We start from the raw sequence: 18,475 nt of genomic DNA on the forward strand, positions 1-18,475 counted from the left end.
TTTATCCTGATGTGTAGAAAGAGTGTTGTGTTTTTTTTTTTTGTGAGGAAGATCAGCCCTGAGCTAACATCCATGCTAATCCTCCTCTTTTTTTTTGCTGAGGAAGACTGGCTCTGAGCTAACATCTATTGCCAATCCTCCTCCTTTTTTTCCCCAAAGCCCTAGTAGATAGTTGTATGTCATAGTTGCACATTCTTCTAGTTGTTGTATGTGGGATGTGGCCTCAGCATGGCCGGAGAAGCTGTGCGTCAGTGCGCCCCCGGGGTCCAAACCCAGGCCGCCAGTAGCAGAGCCTGCGCACTTAACCGCTAAGCCACGGGGCTGGCCTGAAAGAGTGTTCTTTATTGGTGAAAATTTCATATATCTGTTGGAATATAATCTCCATGAATGTAAAAGTAGAGAAGACCTAGTGCCTTGATCAGTGGTATCCCCAGCACCTGGAATAGTGCCTGGTGTATAGAAGTGCTCAAGAAATGCTTGTTGAAGGGATGAAAGAATGCATTTAACATGTCGGCCTTTAGGTAAATTTCAGTTGCCTTCTGTAAATTTAGAACATGCCAATTTTTACTACAGAAAAATGACTTTTAAAATAATACTGTTGACCTTTTCTAGTAGCAAAAATTATATATGTTTATTGTAGAAAATTGGGAAAATATGGGAAAGCACAAAGAAGAAAGTTAAAATTACATTTACTTCAGAGATAGCCACTGTTGGTGTGTATATCCTTCCAGGTTTTTTTCTTTGCAAATACATATTTATTTATAAAGTGAGATCATATTGTACATGCTGATTTACACCTACATAAATGTCATTTTTCAAAGTAAAATGGAACAATTTGAACCTCCAAATAATAACAGTAATAGATTTTAACCCATAGAATAGTAAAAGAATCCATGAGACCATACTGATATGAATCAGAAGGGAAAGTTTTTCCTTACAATAAATTGCAAAGAAATGTAGAAGGATTGATAGACATAGAAAATCACCACCTAGCAACCGCTACAGCAATATTTGTTTCGGGCAAAAATCATGAATGGCTGCTAAAACTAGTAGTCAAAAGTTAGTGATAAACAGGACATTTACATAGTCTCAAAGTATCTCCTCACAAGATACTTACTAATTACAAAGGGAAAGATAATAACTTTACAGTGAAGAAACCTGGCAGACACCACCTCCTCCAAGTGATGACAGCTGACATCACCAGTAATGGGACAAATCGACATCATCTCCCTTCTGCCGTGACGCACCAAGGACACAATATCACTTCCTGGGTATTCCTGCCAAAAATGCAAAATCTGAAATTAATGATGAGAAAATATCATACAAACCCAATTGAGGGCTATTCTACAAATTAAATGGCTAGATTCTTCAGAAATGTTACAGTCATGAAAGATAAAAAAAGATTGAGGAATTCCTTCAGATTAAAAGAAACTAAAGAGACATGACGATAAAATGCAACATTTGCTCCTGGACAGAAAAAAAACGATTTTTCTTTTTTATAAAAGATAATATTGGGACAAATGGTGAAATGTGAATAAGGTCTATCGATTAGATAGTATTATACTGGTGTTAATTTCCTTGTCTTGACAGTGCACCGTGGTTATGTAAGAGAATGATGTTGTGTTTTAGGAAGTACATACTAATGTGCTTAAGGGTAACAGGGCATCATGTCTGCAACTTACTTTCAAATGGTATAAAATATATATGGAGAGAGAAAATGATATGCAAATATGGTAAAATGTTAACATTTGGGGAATTTGGTTAAAGGATAGACATGACTCCTTTGTGTTATTTTGGCTATTTTTCTGTGTCTGAAATTTTCTCAAAATAACTTAAAAAAAAATTGAGCCAGAGCTGCTGGATTAGTCACCAATGAATCAGTGAATATTTTAATTAACTTATGTAGTATTTGTGTATGCGGTGCTTGCTGACTTTAGGGGTCACCATTCCTTTTTTGTATTATTTGTTTGTGTTAACAATATTTTTTAAAGTATGGCATGAGGAAGAGAAGGAACATTGGCGTAGCCATCAGGAGATGGGTTATTCTCTTAGGTCTGCAACTAATCTTTTAGTGAGACCTTGAGAAAATCACTGTTTGTGGATCCCAGGTTCCTCATCTGAAAGTTCCTGGAGAGCTGGATAAGCTGACATCGATGGCTAGGTTCTAGCAGTTCTGTGACGATGGGCTCTGGATTCACTGATATGGTCGGAACTCAGGGAAATGTTATCTGATTGTCAGCCGCGTGAAAAAGGCTCAAGCTTTCTCACAACTCAGGGGAAAAGATCCGCAGAAATCAGAGCTAGAAGACATCTGTCAACCATCTAGTCTGTCCCTCCACCAGCAGCACTCGCTTGCTCACAAGACACCCCCTGAGTTGTTTTGACCAGTATTCTCCTTTCCAGCCATTCATTATTTTTCCAGAGACTTGTATTTTTAGTCACCTTTTCTTTTAGTCATTTAAGAAAGGAATGTGACTTAACTTTAAAATTTTCCAGTTCTTTTATGTTTAGACTTTACTTTTGGAAACTAATTTGCTATTATGGCAGAGATTAATAGCAGGTGGACTGTTTTCCTCCAGACTCACAGAAGGGTTTAGTTGATAAGCAGTAGAATGTTTAACAATAGTAATTATGTGATGAGAAAGTGATGGGAAAGGAAGTCAAATTTCAGAATGAAAATTAAGATTTTTAAGTTTGTGCCTTAAAAAATTTCTAGATTGGGGCCGGCCCCGTGGCATAGTAGTTATAGTTAAGTTCGTGCATTCTGCTTCAGCGGCCCAGGGTCTGCAGGTTCGGATCCCGGGCGCCCTCATCAAGCCAGGCTATGGCGGCATCCCACATACAAAATAGAGGAAGATGGGCACAGATGGTTAGCTCAGGGCTAGTCTTCCTCGGCAAAAAGAAGATTGGCGACGGATGTTAGCTCCAGGCCAGTCTTTCTCACCAAAAAAAAACACCAAAATTTCTGAATTAGAAAATGTAACAGGCAAGTTTTTTTTGCTTTAACGCTTTGAATAGGATACCCTAAAAGAGAAAGAATGTAAGGATGTACAGAAATAGACATTGATCTTCTATTGGTGAGGATGTAAATTAGTTTATTTTTTTGGAGATAATTTAATAATATCTATTAAAAACAAAAAAGATCATGCATGCTAACTTGAGTTCTACTTCTAGGAATTTTTCCTGTGGAAATACTCATTGCAGCATTGTTTATTAAAGTGAAAACTTGAATAATGTTTATTGTTAGGAATTACATTAATAAATTATGACACATCATACAATGGATTCTTATACAACTATCAAAAAATGTCAGAGGCTTTTTTAATGTTAATATAAAGTGGATTTATTATTGCTGTTTTCAAAAATTATGATAAAATATACAAAACAGGGCCGGCCCCGTGGCTTAGCGGTTAAGTGCCCACGCTCCGCTACTGGCAGCCCAGGTTCGGATCCCGGGCGCGCACTGACGCACCGCTTCACTGGCCATGCTGAGGCCGCGTCCCACATACAGCAACTAGAAGAATGTGCAACTATGACATACAACTATCTACTGGAGCTTTGAAGAAAAAAAAAAAAGGAGGAGGATTGGCAATAGATGTTAGCTCAGAGCTGGTCTTCCTCAGCAAAAAGAGGAGGATTAGCACGGATGTTAGCTCAGGGCTGATCTTCCTCACACACACAAAAATAATTATATATACAAAACAATATTTAGCATTTTAACCATTTATAAGTGTCAATTCAGGGGCATTAAATATATTCAAAATGTTGTATTACCATCACCACTTTCTATTTCTAAGACTTTTTCACCATCCCCAACAAAAACTCTGTATTGTTAAATAATAACTTTCCCTTCCCCTCTCCCAGGAGGTTTTTATATATTGACATAGAATACTGCCCAAATACATAATTAAGTGATAAAAGAAGATTGCAAATAGTATGAATACTGTGGTTCCACTGTGGTAAATTATTATAATATGTAAATATAAGTTTAGGAAAAATCTGAGAGACTAAATATATTAAGTTGTTAATGGGAGATAGTATGAGAGATTTTTACTTTTATGTATTTTGGTAATTTTTTGTTTTATATAATGACTGTAATTTTTCTAAGCAGAAAAAAAAGACATATACTTTAAGTATTGTACTAAAACTTGGTAAATTTGGATGCCTCTGATTTTAGCTAACAAATAATAGACCTTCCTGAGTGGTTGCTGAATTTGTGCTTGTGTAGAACCCAAACACTTTATTAAAGTAATTATTTTATTTTCACAGCTAGAGTTGGGAAGACATCACTGATTATGTCTCTGGTTAGTGAAGAATTCCCAGAAGAGGTAAACATTTTGATTTCTTATATTTAAAATTTTAAAAACTTATCAAAATTGAGTTAAAATGAAGTAAATTCTGTCCTTTTTTGCATGTGTTTCCTTTCTGACAGTTGTGAGTTTTAAAAAGGCTTATATTAGTTTATATAAGCCATGCCTGAAGTATAGTGTAGGAGAAAGAATCAAACTAGATCTGAGTTCACCTAAGTCCTTTGCATTTCCTACTTTTGACCTTGGCTAAGACATTTGTCATCTCTGTGCCTTAGTTGTCTCATCTGTAAAATGAGAGCTGAAAGGGACGTTAGAGACTATCTAAACTGTGTAATCCTTTCTGAAAAATAAAATGTTACTCATAAGCCCAAAGTATGAAATGGATGAGCATTCCTTTAGTTGAAGTTAGGGTGAAAGGTCTGGATCCCCCCCTGCATTCCACCTGACACTCTCTAGTCTTTGAGGCATTGGAACCACTAGGATTCTGACACATGTATTTGAAAACCTTTAATATTATCCACCTTTGTCGTTTTACAAATGAAGAAACTAATTCATTCCACTTTTGCCTATCTCAAAGGATTGTTGTGGGTCTCAAATGAGATAAGCTTAATAATGGTAGAGTGCCACCAAAAGTAAGGTGGTTTTATTACTAGTGGCAATATATTTATTTACATTTTGGAAGTTTCAGTATGAGGGACTGCTGGCTAAGGCCTTATGTTAGGATATTGTTATGGGGAATGGGATCAATGCAAATAGAATGAAAATTATTTCTTTTTATTCTCTCTCTTCACATAGTAGGTATTATTAGTGCCACAGTTTGCATTTACCCTTTCTTTACTCTTGTTTATTTAGGAATATCTATGTAATTTCATTGTTCAGATAGGAATTTGAGGTATTATGTGGTATGTTTTCAACAACGGTTATATAACCATTATTTCTTTTGCTTTTTTTTTCCCTCTTAAGATGGTTAAGTAATTACTTAATTTGTGAAGTGAAGTGAATTTTCATATGTAGTTTGTCGCATCCGTGACATTAATTATTATCACTCAGGGTATAATACCTACAAGTTTTCTATGATAGTTTAACTTAGTTTAGAATCGTCACTTTAACGTGGTCCTCTTGGGTGTGGATAAGGGGTTTTTAGTTGATTAAAAAATCGTACAGTCTTCTTAAAAAATGGAATCATTAAGCATAAGGCTTATGTAGCTAATCAGTTATCTTCTAGAAGAAATGAATTTTGATAATTTATTGTTTTAGTTGATTTATTGTTTTAGTTGAAGATTCTTTTGAATTAACATAGCTCCTCATTTGTAGAGTAACTTAAGCCTTCAACAAAACAGCATGAAAACAACATACTTTAAAAATCTAGTGTTTGGGCCGGCCCCGTGGCTTAGCGGTTAAATGCGCACGCTCTGCTACTGGAGGCCCGGGTTCGGATCCCGGGCGCGCACCGACGCACCGCTTCTCCGGCCATGCTGAGGCTGCGTCCCACATACAGCAACTAGAAGGATGTGCAACTATGACATACAACTATCTACTGGGGCTTTCGGGGGGCGGTGGAGGAGGAGGATTGGCAATAGATGTTAGCTCAGAGCCGGTCTTCCTCAACAAAAAGAGGAGGATTAGCACGGATGTTAGCTCAGGGCTGATCTTCCTCACCAAAAAAAAAAAAAAATCTAGTGTTTGAAAGACTGAATTAACTTAAGTATTGGTTTAGGCTGCATCAGCTCTGAAGTATCCTTAATATGTCCTCTGCCCACACAGGTAGAAATGTACATTTTTTAAGAAGTGTTTTATCGTATGGTTTTAATATCAGTTGCATCTGTGGTAAAGCACAAAAATAAGCATTTGAAAGTATAACAAATACCTGTAAGGACAGATATGGGTGAAAGGGACTAATATATAGATACATCTACATAATCTGTTAACAAGGTTGATTGATAATGTCTAAGGATTTTTCCTTTTCTATATTTGTTTTCAAATGAAGGTTCCTCCCCGGGCAGAAGAAATCACCATTCCAGCTGATGTCACCCCCGAGAGAGTTCCGACACACATTGTAGATTACTCAGGTAATGAATGTCCTCTTGTAGGTGAAGCTGTAGGGTTAATTTAATAGTCCTCAGAAAAGATACTGAGCTTGAAAAAATATTCAGAGAGGGGTGCTCCTTTTTCTCTAGCAGTAAATGATCATTTACTATTCTTGTCTCATTTATATCTCCCTGCCAAACCCCACCCTACACCCCCACCTAAAGCCTCCATCTTGCAGTTGTCTGTCCCTAATTTACAAGGTGAGTTCTATAATAATGAAAAGGAAGGAGGGGTGGTAAATGACACGTAGGAGGTAAATCATTACCCTCCTTGAATTGGCATGTTTGCAGAGAGAAGTTCTGGGTTAATTTTGTTATCAGGCATTCAGGCACGTTCTGATGATGTAAAAAGAGTTCTGAATTTGAGAATTTGTTGGGTTCTACATTGTTCTTTAGTTTGTCAGCCTTTGTCCCAAATAAAATAATAGTTAAAACAGTTGTCAGCTTGATTACATTATATGATAATAGCAATGTATCTGTATTGCTTTTAATCATTAAAAAATTTTCTACACACTACTACTTACTTTTTAATCGTTAAATTATTTTGCTTTGTTCTGCAACTTTTTTTTTTTTTTTTAAAAAGAGTTCAATTGTGGGACCGGCCCGGTGGTGTAGTGCTTAAGTTCTTGCGCTCTGCTTCAGCAGCCCAGGGTTCGCAGGTTCGGATCCCAGGCGCAGACCTATGCACCGCTTATCAAGCCATGCTTTGACGGCATCCTATATAAAGTAGAGGAAGATGGGCATGGATGTTAGCCCAGGGCCAATCTTCCTCAGCAAAAAAGAGGAGGAAGATTGGCAACAGATGTTAGCTCAGGGCTAATCTTCCTCAAAAAAAAAAGGTTCAGTTGTAACAGATGTACCACTCTGATGGGTGATGTTGATAATGGGGGAAGCTGTGTGGGGGCAGGAGGTATATGATAAATCTCTGTACCTTCCACTCAGTTTTGCTGTGAACCTAAAACTGCTCAAAACAATAAAATGTATTGTGAAAAATGGGTATAACTACATTGGTAATACTTTGATTTGCAAGCTGGCATCCCGTGTATCCTAAAAAGGAATGACTAGAACTGTGCAGTCTTACACATGTGACTACTGAACACTTGAAATGTGACTAGTCTAAATTGAAATGTGCTGTAAATATGAAATACAGGTGGATTTAGAAGACGTAGTGTGAAAAAAAGAATGTAAAATAGCTCATTGACGATTTTTCTCTTGAGTACATGTTGAAGTTTTAATATTTTTGATATTTTAGGTTAAATAAAAAAGTAATATTACCTGTTCCTTTTTACTTTTCTTAAGGTGACTACTAGAAAGTTAAAAATTGCATGTATGGCTTGCATTGCATTTGTACTGCACGGTCCTGTCTGAGACGCTGAGGGGATTGGGTGTTTTCTGCTACAGTCAGTCTCATAACTAGCTTTATTTGCAGAATTGTTTTTTCTCCAATATGTGTAGCCGCAAAGTTAGATTCACTTCAGTATTAGAATTGAAGCCTTAACCCATTGGTTATTCATCACATGAAGAGATGTTAAAAATACGACCAATTATTTAGCATAATATAAATACCATTGAACTCATTTACGTTATTTGTCAGAAATAACAGGCATTTTTGGGGGGAAACACATTTAATGTAAGGTGATGTAAATTAGTATGTTGGTAGTTGCTTTGCTCATCATTTGTGTACTTCTTCATGCTAGCTATATCATGCGTATCCCCTGCGCCTTGGGCTTATAGGCACATCCACCCATTGAGACCAGTTCTAGCTAGAGATAGGTGCTAGAGAATCCTTGGCTCTTCATTGTCATGCTCTAGTTTTGCTTCTGGGCCTGGTTAATATTACTCATATCTGCTATCTAGATCTTGAACTTGTATTGCCCAGACTCTCCCGTGGCCTTTTGACCCTTTGTGTATAGGCTCTTTGTCTGGGCTTCTGACTCTTCAGCACCCAGTCTTCTAGCTTGGGTTTCTGATCTCTTTTCCTGACCCTTCTCAACTCTGGATCAGATGCCAGCCTAGATTTATCACACGATGCCTTCTGCTCTTTGATGCCTGAATTATCCCCTTTAGACTTGTCTTTCAGTGTCAGCCAGCTTCCTTATCGTAGTTCCACTCTGTCCTTCCCCTGGCTTGCCCTTGTCTTTGCCACCTAGTCTGGCACTACATTGTGTCATGAGGGATGAGGGATGTTTAGAGGGATGTTAGATGGATGTCACAGAGATTTTATTTAGTTTGGCCATTAGTTTTTATGAACATTTTAAAAATACAGAACTTTTTTTCATTTTGTCGTTTGTAGAAGCAGAACAGAGTGATGAACAACTTCATCAAGAAATATCACAGGTGAGTTAAAAAAAATAGTTGTAGTTTTTTTTTGTGGGAAATCAGTGATGATTCTGAGTCTCCCTTTTTCATCCTGTCGTTTACCACGAGGGCTTTTTCAATCCTTTCTTGTTATCACTGACTTTGAGTATGTATTTTTGTTGTTAAGTCCTTAGGAATTTTTTTCCTCTTAGAGGAATGCTAAGTATTTTTTTTTTTTTTTAGTTGTCAAATTTTGTTCTTCCTTTGGCCCAAATATATTAACTAGTTGGTAATTAAATGCTACTGTTTACCTATTTATTATTTCAAAACACCATTAATTTGTTAATTTTTCTTGTAGGCTAATGTCATCTGCATAGTTTATGCTGTTAACAACAAGCATTCTATTGATAAGGTATGAATGTGTGACTTTTTCCACTATATTTAGTTTAATTTCAGTGGGGGCATTTTCGAAATTGATCCTCAATTTAGAAATTTAAGAGTCCCAAGGCAGAGTATTTTTCAAAGAAGATCCTCATCATGGCTTGGCTCTTGTTAATTTTCATTTTAGGTAACAAGTCGATGGATTCCTCTCATAAATGAAAGAACAGACAAAGACAGCAGGTACTTTTTCTCTCAAACTTTGTATATTGAAAAATGTCAAACTTGCAGAAAAGTTGCAAGAAATGGTACAACGAACATTTGTAAACCCTTCGCCTAAGCCTAAACTGGATCCACCAGTTGTTAACATTTTACCACATTTGCTTTATCTATAGATCTTTCTCTCTGTTTACACACACACACCTTTTTTGGGAGAAATTATTTGAGGCAGCACATATATTTGATAGCCAAGCAGAAAATAGAGCTCTGATACTCTTGATTATTCACAATTTCAGACATTAAATATTTTGATAATTAATCTTACATTTCTCTTTCTCAAACCGCTGCTTGAAAAGTCTCAGCTTTAGAATTCCTCTTCACCTGTATTGTACGTGCCCTCTCTCTTGAGATGCCCTTTTGAGGAGGAATGGCATCCCCCTTGTCATTGATTGCCTACCGTGTGGTGTATGTAAGAGCACAGGACTTGGAGGAAAGTGAACAACCTTTGAAATCTGGCTTGGCCACTTATAAGCTTTAAGACTTTGACTTCACTGGGCCTTAGTTTCCTCATCTGTAAGTGAAGATGAAGATAATACCTGTCTTGGCTACATGTGGTTATTTTGAGAATCCAATGAAATAATGGATGTGTAAGTGCTTTATAAGTTCTCTAAAAAAACTCTAGAGATCCTCATTTAGGAATTCATACAGGGAAATTTCTTTGAAATTCTTTGGAAGATATATGTGTGATGGGGAAAAGCAAGAGAACACACATTCTGTAATTTTCTGAGCAGAATGGTAGTTCTGGGTATAAATACTTTGGGTTTTAAGTCAAAATGGAGACAAAACATTTTTCTTGCAGTATTGTTTAATTGAACATCTTATTTATGAAGCATTTGTGTCTTTTTAAATGTTAGGAAATCAGACTAATCTATGTCTTATACACATCTGGTCCTTTACTTAATTTTTTAGACTTCTCCTTTAGTTGGGCATTTTTGTGCCTTGAAACTCTAAAGATCTGGTTCTAAACAGATGAATGTGGTCACTGACCCTGTCTCAGATATTTACGGAGGGAGACTTTGTGGCTGAGATGGTGTTGTATGTGCTGTGCCTTGTGGCTCTGATGGCTCCTCTTTATCATGGTTTTTACTGACAAGGTAGAAAGAGAATGACCCTCTAGAGCTACACTGTCCAGTGTAGTAGCCTCTAGTCAGTTGCACAATTTAACTTTAAATCAAGTGAAATTAAATAAAACTAAAAATCCGTTCCTCGAACACACTTAGCCACATTTCCAGTGCTCAATAGCTGCTTGTGGCTAGGGACTACAGTAATGGACAGTGCAGATAAAGAACATTTCCGTCATCACAGAGGGTATATTAGACAGGGCTGCCTTGGAACTCCTGACACCTGCTGTTCTTGCTGATTACTTGAGCAATTTCCAGGAGGGACTCTTCAGAGAAGGCGGTTTACCACTGAATTTTAAAAACTTGGCTTTACTATGACAGCTTCCTAAAATGCTGTCCTTAGTTTCGTGGCCCTTTTAGTACCATCTGAAAGTGGCTTTTAACATTTGAAGATCTAATTGAGCTTCCTCAGGTGTAGTTATATTTTTTTCCTCCCTGAATCGTATGAGCATACTTATTTTTCTTGTGGTTGAATTGTCCCAAGGTGGTCTATTTCTTTGTTATATAGACCTTACACTTTCCAATACCTTCTTCCCTGGGCCTCATACTTTAAGTTTATGTTTATTACACGTATATTCTTCCTGGACTTCCCTGGACCATTGTCACAGTGCTTCTTAATCAGGGGTGCCCATCACTGTCACCTGATGTACTTTAAAAAAATATAGATGCCTTTGCCCTACCCCTAGAGTTTTAGAATCAGTAGTTTTGGAGTAGGGCTTGGACATGTATATTTTTTTTAAGCTCCCTAGGTTATTCTGAGCACACCTTTGGTTGCAAACTGCTATATCTTTGGAAACCCTCCTGGCTCTGTTAGGAATCTATCTTTGGGTTATATAGTGGGCCAGTCCTTTAATGTGTAATAACCACACCAGGGGAGTAAATAAATGCTTGCAAGTGTTTCTATTGCAGTCTGGAGTTCCATCAGGGTGGTTTGCTTTCCCTCCAAGCTCTCTTGCAGGATGCGCAGATAACAGTTCGCCACTAGGCTAGTTCTCCTTGATATCCGCATTTAGATTTCTGATAAGCCCGTCAGATTTAACTTGTCTGAAACAAAATCCTTAATTCCATGTCCTCCCAAAAATCTCTCAATCTTTTCAGTCTTAGGAGATCTACCCATTTTATCCAGCCAAAAACCTATATATTTTTTTGATTTCTGCCTTTCCCTCAACCTCCATATCTAATCTACCAGCTCCCCCATCAGTTCTGCTTCTAAAAATATATCTCAAATCTGAATACTTCTTCTCCATCTTCAGTGCCCTAATCCAAGCCACCACATTTTTAAAAACTTTTTATTACTGGAAAAAGTCAAACATATGCAAATATAGAGAGAATAGTGTAATGAATCCCTCTGTATCTGTCATCCAGCTTCAACAATGATCAACTCATGGCCAGTCTTGTTTAATTTATTACCCCTCCCATTGGGATCATTTTGAACAAATCGAGACATCATATCATACTGTAAATATTTCAATATGTATCTCTAAAAGATAACAAATGACTGCATTTTAAAATGTCCATCGGGGCTAGCTACATGGCGTAGTGGTTAAGTTCGTGCGCTCTGCTTCAGCAGCCCAGGGTTCACAGGTTCAGATCCTGGGGGCAGACCTACACCACTCATAAAGCCATGCTGTGGTGGTGACCCACATACGAAATAGAGGAGGATGGGCATAGATGTTAGCTCAGGGCCAATCTTCCTCAGTACAAAGAGGAAGATTGGCAACAGATGTTAGCTCAGAGCTAATCTTCCTCACCAAAAAAAAAAAAAAATGTCCATCAGATCATGTCACTCACCCACTTGTAATCCTTCTGTAGCTTCCCGTTTACACTTACAATAAAGCCTGTGGTCCTCACTACAGCTGTAAGTCCTCACGTGTCTGGCGTTTGCTCCTCTCTCCAACTCCATTTCATACCTCTTCCCCTTTGTTCAGTACTTTCCAGCCACTCTGGCATTTTTCTTTGGACTAATCAGGGTGTTTTTTCAGTTTGGAGCCTTTGCACATGCTGTCCCTTCTTCCCAGCCAGCTCTTCCCTGGCTTGCCACGTGGCAGATTCCATTTCATCCTTCACTCCTTGGCTCAAATGCCACCTTGTCAAAGAGATTTTCCCCTGATTACCATATATAATTAGCTCCCTCCCCTTACTCTATCTTGTATCCCCGTTTATTTCCTTCATAGCACTTACGGAATTGTAAAGTGTCTTGTTTGTTTATTTACTTATTATTCATTTTCTGATTTTCACTATTAGAATTGTAGGGACCTTGTCTGTGATGTGTCCCTGAAGCCTAGAACAGTACCTGGCTTATAATAGGTACTCAGTAAATATTTGTTGAATATGAACATGCTCGCTAGGGGGATTGAGCTAACTACAGTACAGGGTTCATGTTGGGGAGATTAAGTAAAGCTTATTAGTTAGAATGGGTTATGATATGTATTGAAATATAAATCTATCTTTTGCCTTTCTTATTATTACAATATGCCTTGTTTATTTTAGGCTGCCTTTAATATTGGTTGGGAACAAATCTGATCTGGTGGACTATAGTAGTATGGAGACCATTCTTCCTATTATGAACCAGTACACAGAAATAGAAACCTGTGTGGAGGTATGCCTTATCATTTGATTTCAAAATTTCCTGTTGGTGAATTGTCACTAAATTGAGGTTCAGAATAGGAGGGGAGATGTGGGATTGAATAAATTTTCTGTTGTTTGTGAAGTCATATAAGCCAAATAAAACAGAGAACTTGGAGTTGGCCTCTGAGCTCTTGGTAGACAATCATATTGTGATATACACTAAGAAAAATGCATTTTTCAGTTTCTTCAAGGGACCTTATTACTTTATATTGATAGTTTAAAAATTGTTTTTAGCTCTCGTAGTTACTTTCAGAGTGTAAAATTTTTAACTTTTTTTCCAGTGTTCAGCAAAAAATCTGAAGAACATATCAGAGCTCTTTTATTATGCACAGAAAGCTGTTCTTCATCCTACAGGGCCCTTGTACTGCCCAGAGGAGAAAGAGGTAACCCACCCCCTCTTACCTCCTAGGTCTATGTTAGTAGGGGCTGAAATGTGTAAGTAGTAACTCTAGTATGATAGTGATTTTTAGTAACTCTTAAGTATTCTTGTAAACTGCTGAAATTTAAATTTATTACTTATTAAACTGTTACATTTTCTAGGTACTTTTCTTCACAGACATTCACATTAAATACTGAAGGTGGTACTCCAGGTCAAATACTATTTCAGGAAATGCCATTAAAACAAACAGAAGAATTAGCAACAATAACAACAAAAAGTCCAAAGGCTTAGCTAATGGTCTGTTTGCTTTGTTGCTATAAAATCCACAAACTTAAAAAACACACACTCATGAAAAACTTGTGTAGGTACTTGACATGGGTACAACGTGTAATCAACTTGAATACTGTCTTTGGTTTCATAGCTAAGAGATGGTAATTCCTTAAAGAAATATGTAAGGGGCCGGCCCCGTGGCTTAGTGGTTAAGTGCGCGCTGTCTGATGCTGGCGGCCCCTGTTCAGATCCCGGGTGCGCACCGACACACCGCTTCTCCGGCCATGCTGAGGCTGCGTCCCACATACAGCAACTAGAAGGCTGTGCAACTATCTACTGGGGCTTTGGGGGGAAAATAAATAAATAAATCTTTAAAAAAAAAAAAAGAAATATGTAAAATTTAATGATATTTTGCCATAGACTTTTAAAGTTAATTTTTTTATTGAGATATAACTTGCATACCATAAAATTCACCCTTTTAAAGTATACAATTCAGTGGTTTTTGGTATATTCACACAGTTGTGTGTCTATCACCACTATCTAATTCCAGAACATTCCATCACCCCAGAAAGAAACCCTGTACTCATTAGCAGTCACTCCAATTCCCCTTTCCCCCCAGCCCTTGGCAACCACTAATCAACCTTCTGTCTATCTGGATTTGCCTATTCTGGACATTTAGTACAAATGGAATCATATAATATGTAGTCTTTTGTGCCTGGCTTCTTTCACATAGCATAATGTTTTCAAGGTACATCCATGTTATACCATGTGTCAGTACTTCATTTCTTTTCATGGCCAAATACTATTTCATTGTATGGATGTATCACATTTTATTATCCATTCATCTGTTGATGGACATTTGAGTTGTTTCTACTTTTTGGCTATTGTGAATAGAGCTGCTATGAACATTCACACACAAGTTTGAACACCTGTTTTCAGTTCTTTTGAGTGTATATTTAGAAGTGGAATTACTAGGTCACATGGTAATTCTGTGTTTAATTTATTGAGGAACCACCAAACTGTATGAGGGTTCCAATTTCTCCACGTCTTTGCCGACACTTATTTTCCCTTTTTTTTTTTTTTGGTTTATTATAGCCATCCCAGTGGATGTAAATGGTATCTCGTTTTGATTTGCATTTCCCTGATGGCTAATGATGTTCAACATCTTTTCATATGCTTATTGGCCATTTATGTATTTGCCCATTTCTTGAGTTATTTGTCTTTTTATTTAGTTTTTAAGAATGAAATCTGCAGATTTTTTTCAGGAAGACTTTATAGTATAGGTGAGTGGTTGGCAGACTTTGACCTGTGGGCCAAATTTGGCCTGCCACCTGTTTTTGTATAACCTGTGAGCTAAGAATACATTATGCGTGTTTAAATGGTTGAAAAAAAATCAAAAAATAATATTTTGTGATATGGGAAAATTATACAACATTCAGATTTCATCATTAATAAATAAAGTTTTATTGCAACACAGCCATGCTCCTTTCTTTATGTTTGTCTGTCGCTGCTTTCGTGCGACAAAGGCAGAGCTGAGTAGTTGCAACAGAGCTCGTATGTAGTACTATTGTCACTTCTCAGTGCTGAAGTGCACAGCTGACTGCTGAGTGCTGCCTGATGCACTGACACAGTTACAACTGGACAGCATTTCAAGTACCATATGTATCATTGTACCATGACATTTTATTTTTTATTATTAGTGCTTTACCTGTCACGCCACAACAAGAAAAGAAAAAAGTTGATTTTTAGTTGGCAAAGAGATATATTTTCTGAGCTCAAACTACAGTTCCAGCATCATTTTTTTTTTGGACCTCGATGCAAGTGCAAAGGAAATTTCCATATTTTATAATCCATTTGACTATGCAGTTAAGGAGCTTCCACCTAACCTTCAGTTGGAACTGATTAATCTGCAGTGTAATGATATGCTAACAGGCAAAAATCAAGAAAAGAATCCAATATAATTCTATAAATGCCTTCCAAGCAATGAATGTGCTCAGTTAAAATTATATTTATGGATATCTGTCGGTATTGGCAGTATGTATCTGTGCAGAAAGACTTTTTCAAAGATGAAATATGTAAAATCTCATTACAGATCAGCATTAACAGGAGAACATTTGCAATCGGTTTTCATGATAAAGGGCAAGAATTTTGAACCGCAATTTAGCAAAATGTTCTATCTCCAAGAATGCCATTCTTCTCATTAGTGGACCTGTATAGCAAATTTATACTCAGTTATTATTATGTTTTGAATTCCATCAATAAAAACTTCGTGAAAATTTTATTCTCTCTTGCTATATAAGTACCTACATGATGTCCTTGATTTTACCTGTTGGCCTCCAAAGCCTAAAATATTTGCTGTGTGACCCTTTACAGAAAAAGTGCTGACCCCTGGTATAAGTAATTAATCTGAATTACCCCTTAGTCTGACCCTGATTTACTCTTCCTTAATCCTGGTTTACTGTTCCTTAATTGGAATGCTCCTTTCTACCTTAACCTAGTATTTCCAAATTTGCCTCATAATAGTCACTAGGCTTACTTGTTAAAAACGCAGATTGCATTCTGATTCAGCTAGGTGGTATATTTTATAATCAAGGAAATTTGGGAAACAGTCTCATACTGTAGAGATTTTCCTCTGAGGCCTTAGCCTAGCGGTACATTAAATCCCCTCTGTTACTTTGTTCTCAGTTCTTTAATTGCTGCTTTTTTTAGGCCTATTATTAGTTCTGCTAATCTGCTAATAACCCTGCCCCTCCCCCAAACCCATAAGAGTAAAACATCTACCATCTGTTGTTTGTTTCTTAGGTGCACCTGTCTGAGGTGGAATCTGAAACTTTACAGACTGTACGTTGTCTTACACAAGTACAAGCTTTGAGTCTAACCTTATACCAGAATCTTTTATTTAGACAACAATAATAAGGTTTTAACACAGATCTGAGGTGGAATCATCAAAAATGATCACCGGGCCGGCCCGGTGGGGTAGTGGTTAAGTGTGCGCGCTCTCCTTTGGTGGCCCGGGGTTGCGGGTTCGGATTCCGGGCGCAGACCTGTGCACTGCTCGTCAAGCCATGCTGTGGCGGCGTCCCATGTAAAGTGGAGGAAGATGGGCACGAATGATAGCCCAGGGCCAATCTTCCTCAGCAAAAAGAGGAGGATTGGCAACGGATGTTAGCTCAGGGCTAATCTTCCTCACCAAAAAAAAATTAAGGCCCGAATTGTAAATATGTTTTCAGTGATGATGGACACTGTATGACCCATGAAGTCCTCTGCTGACCTAATAATGAAGATGTGACTTTTGTGTAATAATAATGTTTACTGTGTGAGAGTTTAGGTTACTCATATGTGAAGTGAGTTTATATTATTACTGTAAAAATTTTTGAGGTATAATTTATTGAGGTATAATTTTTAAAACTTTTTCAAAGTCGTCATTTTTTGATGTTGTATTTTAAGGTGGTTAATATTTAAACATCACATTGAGCCAATATCTTAGAAGCACTTTAGCTTCTGATGCATTTCAAGCTTTAATGAAAAATGCATCACTATTTATTTTTCTTCAAATTATTTTTTAATGTAGCTTTTTATGATATGAGGAAAAACCACTTGCACAAAATAAAAAGTTATTTTTAGATTCTATTTTTTATGTCCTAGATATTGCTACTTTTTGAGACATTTAACTTATATATAACAGATTTTTAAAAGGAAAAATAAAATATAACAATGTAGTTTTTATTTATTAATCTTGAATATCTAATATTAGGATCATGTTTATAGAAGCAATATCTTACCATTCTTTATTTTAAAAAAATCACCCAGGATTGTAGATGCTATAGATTCTAGCCCATTTAGTACTATTTCATGTAAAGGAAGCCGTATCCAGTGCTCTGTAAATGTTTGACTTATTTTTTTCAGTTCTTTCTAATCTCTTTGTATCTTAGGTTTTATGTTTTTCTCACTGTATCAAATTGCTCTCCTAGAGACCCCATTTAAAACAAAGAAGGGATTATCTGTGTGTGTTTGGGAAAATAACTGTTTTCTTTTCAATTTTTAAAAGAATTTCTTTTCTGCATGATCAAAACTCATCATTGTTTGCTCTGGATAGCCATGTGACTGAAGTTAATAAGTTAATAAGTACGCATTTCCTCACTTTGCCATCTCATTTCTCTGATTCACATGTGTCCATGAGAGGTCTACCTGCAGGTTTATGCGCTGTCCAAAGATCTTCCTGAGAGTTTTATTTTCTCAAAATTGTTGACAGTGACTATCCTATAGCAATTATACAAATTACAAGCTTCTGAGCCTTATCTTTTAATTTTTTTTTTGGCTGAGGAAGATTCACCCTGAGCGAACATCTGTTGCCAGTCTTCCTTTTTGCTTGAGGAAGATTGGCCCTGAGCTACCATCTGTGCAGTCTTCCTCTATTTTGTATGTGGGTCACTGCCACAGCATGGCCACCACCGAGTGGTGTAGGGCCACTCCTGGGAACCAAACCTGGGCCGCTGAAGTGGAGCACGCTGAACTTGACCACTAGGCCATGGGGCTGGCCCCTGTGGGCCTTATTTTTAAATAGTCAAATATTTGTTCGTTCCATTATGGATCCTAAGACAAAAATTAAGGAAGTTGTCAAAGTATATTTCCAGCAGCATTACTTAGAAAAATTTGAGAGTCACAAAAGGCAAGGTTCTTTTTTAAATGTTAAGTAATTCTTATCTCATAATAGGAAATTAGTAA

General features: G+C 37.1%; 1 protein-coding gene across 4 annotated transcripts in view; it reads left to right on the forward strand.

The window, feature by feature from the left end:
- The window catches only part of RHOT1 (ras homolog family member T1), a 58,436-nt gene that overhangs the window by 11,689 nt on the left and 28,272 nt on the right, over nucleotides 1-18,475 (forward strand). For all 4 annotated transcript variants that reach the window (XM_058560335.1, XM_058560336.1, XM_058560337.1 and 1 more), the window contains exons 2-8: nucleotides 4,270-4,328; nucleotides 6,298-6,379; nucleotides 8,691-8,734; nucleotides 9,054-9,107; nucleotides 9,264-9,316; nucleotides 12,964-13,072; nucleotides 13,383-13,484. In XM_058560335.1, coding sequence (XP_058416318.1) covers nucleotides 4,270-4,328; nucleotides 6,298-6,379; nucleotides 8,691-8,734; nucleotides 9,054-9,107; nucleotides 9,264-9,316; nucleotides 12,964-13,072; nucleotides 13,383-13,484 — 503 coding nt within the window. The remainder of the gene's footprint in view (nucleotides 1-4,269; nucleotides 4,329-6,297; nucleotides 6,380-8,690; nucleotides 8,735-9,053; nucleotides 9,108-9,263; nucleotides 9,317-12,963; nucleotides 13,073-13,382; nucleotides 13,485-18,475) is intronic.

This window comes from Diceros bicornis, chromosome 18, assembly GCF_020826845.1.
Source record: "Diceros bicornis minor isolate mBicDic1 chromosome 18, mDicBic1.mat.cur, whole genome shotgun sequence".
In the NCBI taxonomy this organism is placed as follows: Eukaryota; Metazoa; Chordata; class Mammalia; order Perissodactyla; family Rhinocerotidae; genus Diceros; species Diceros bicornis.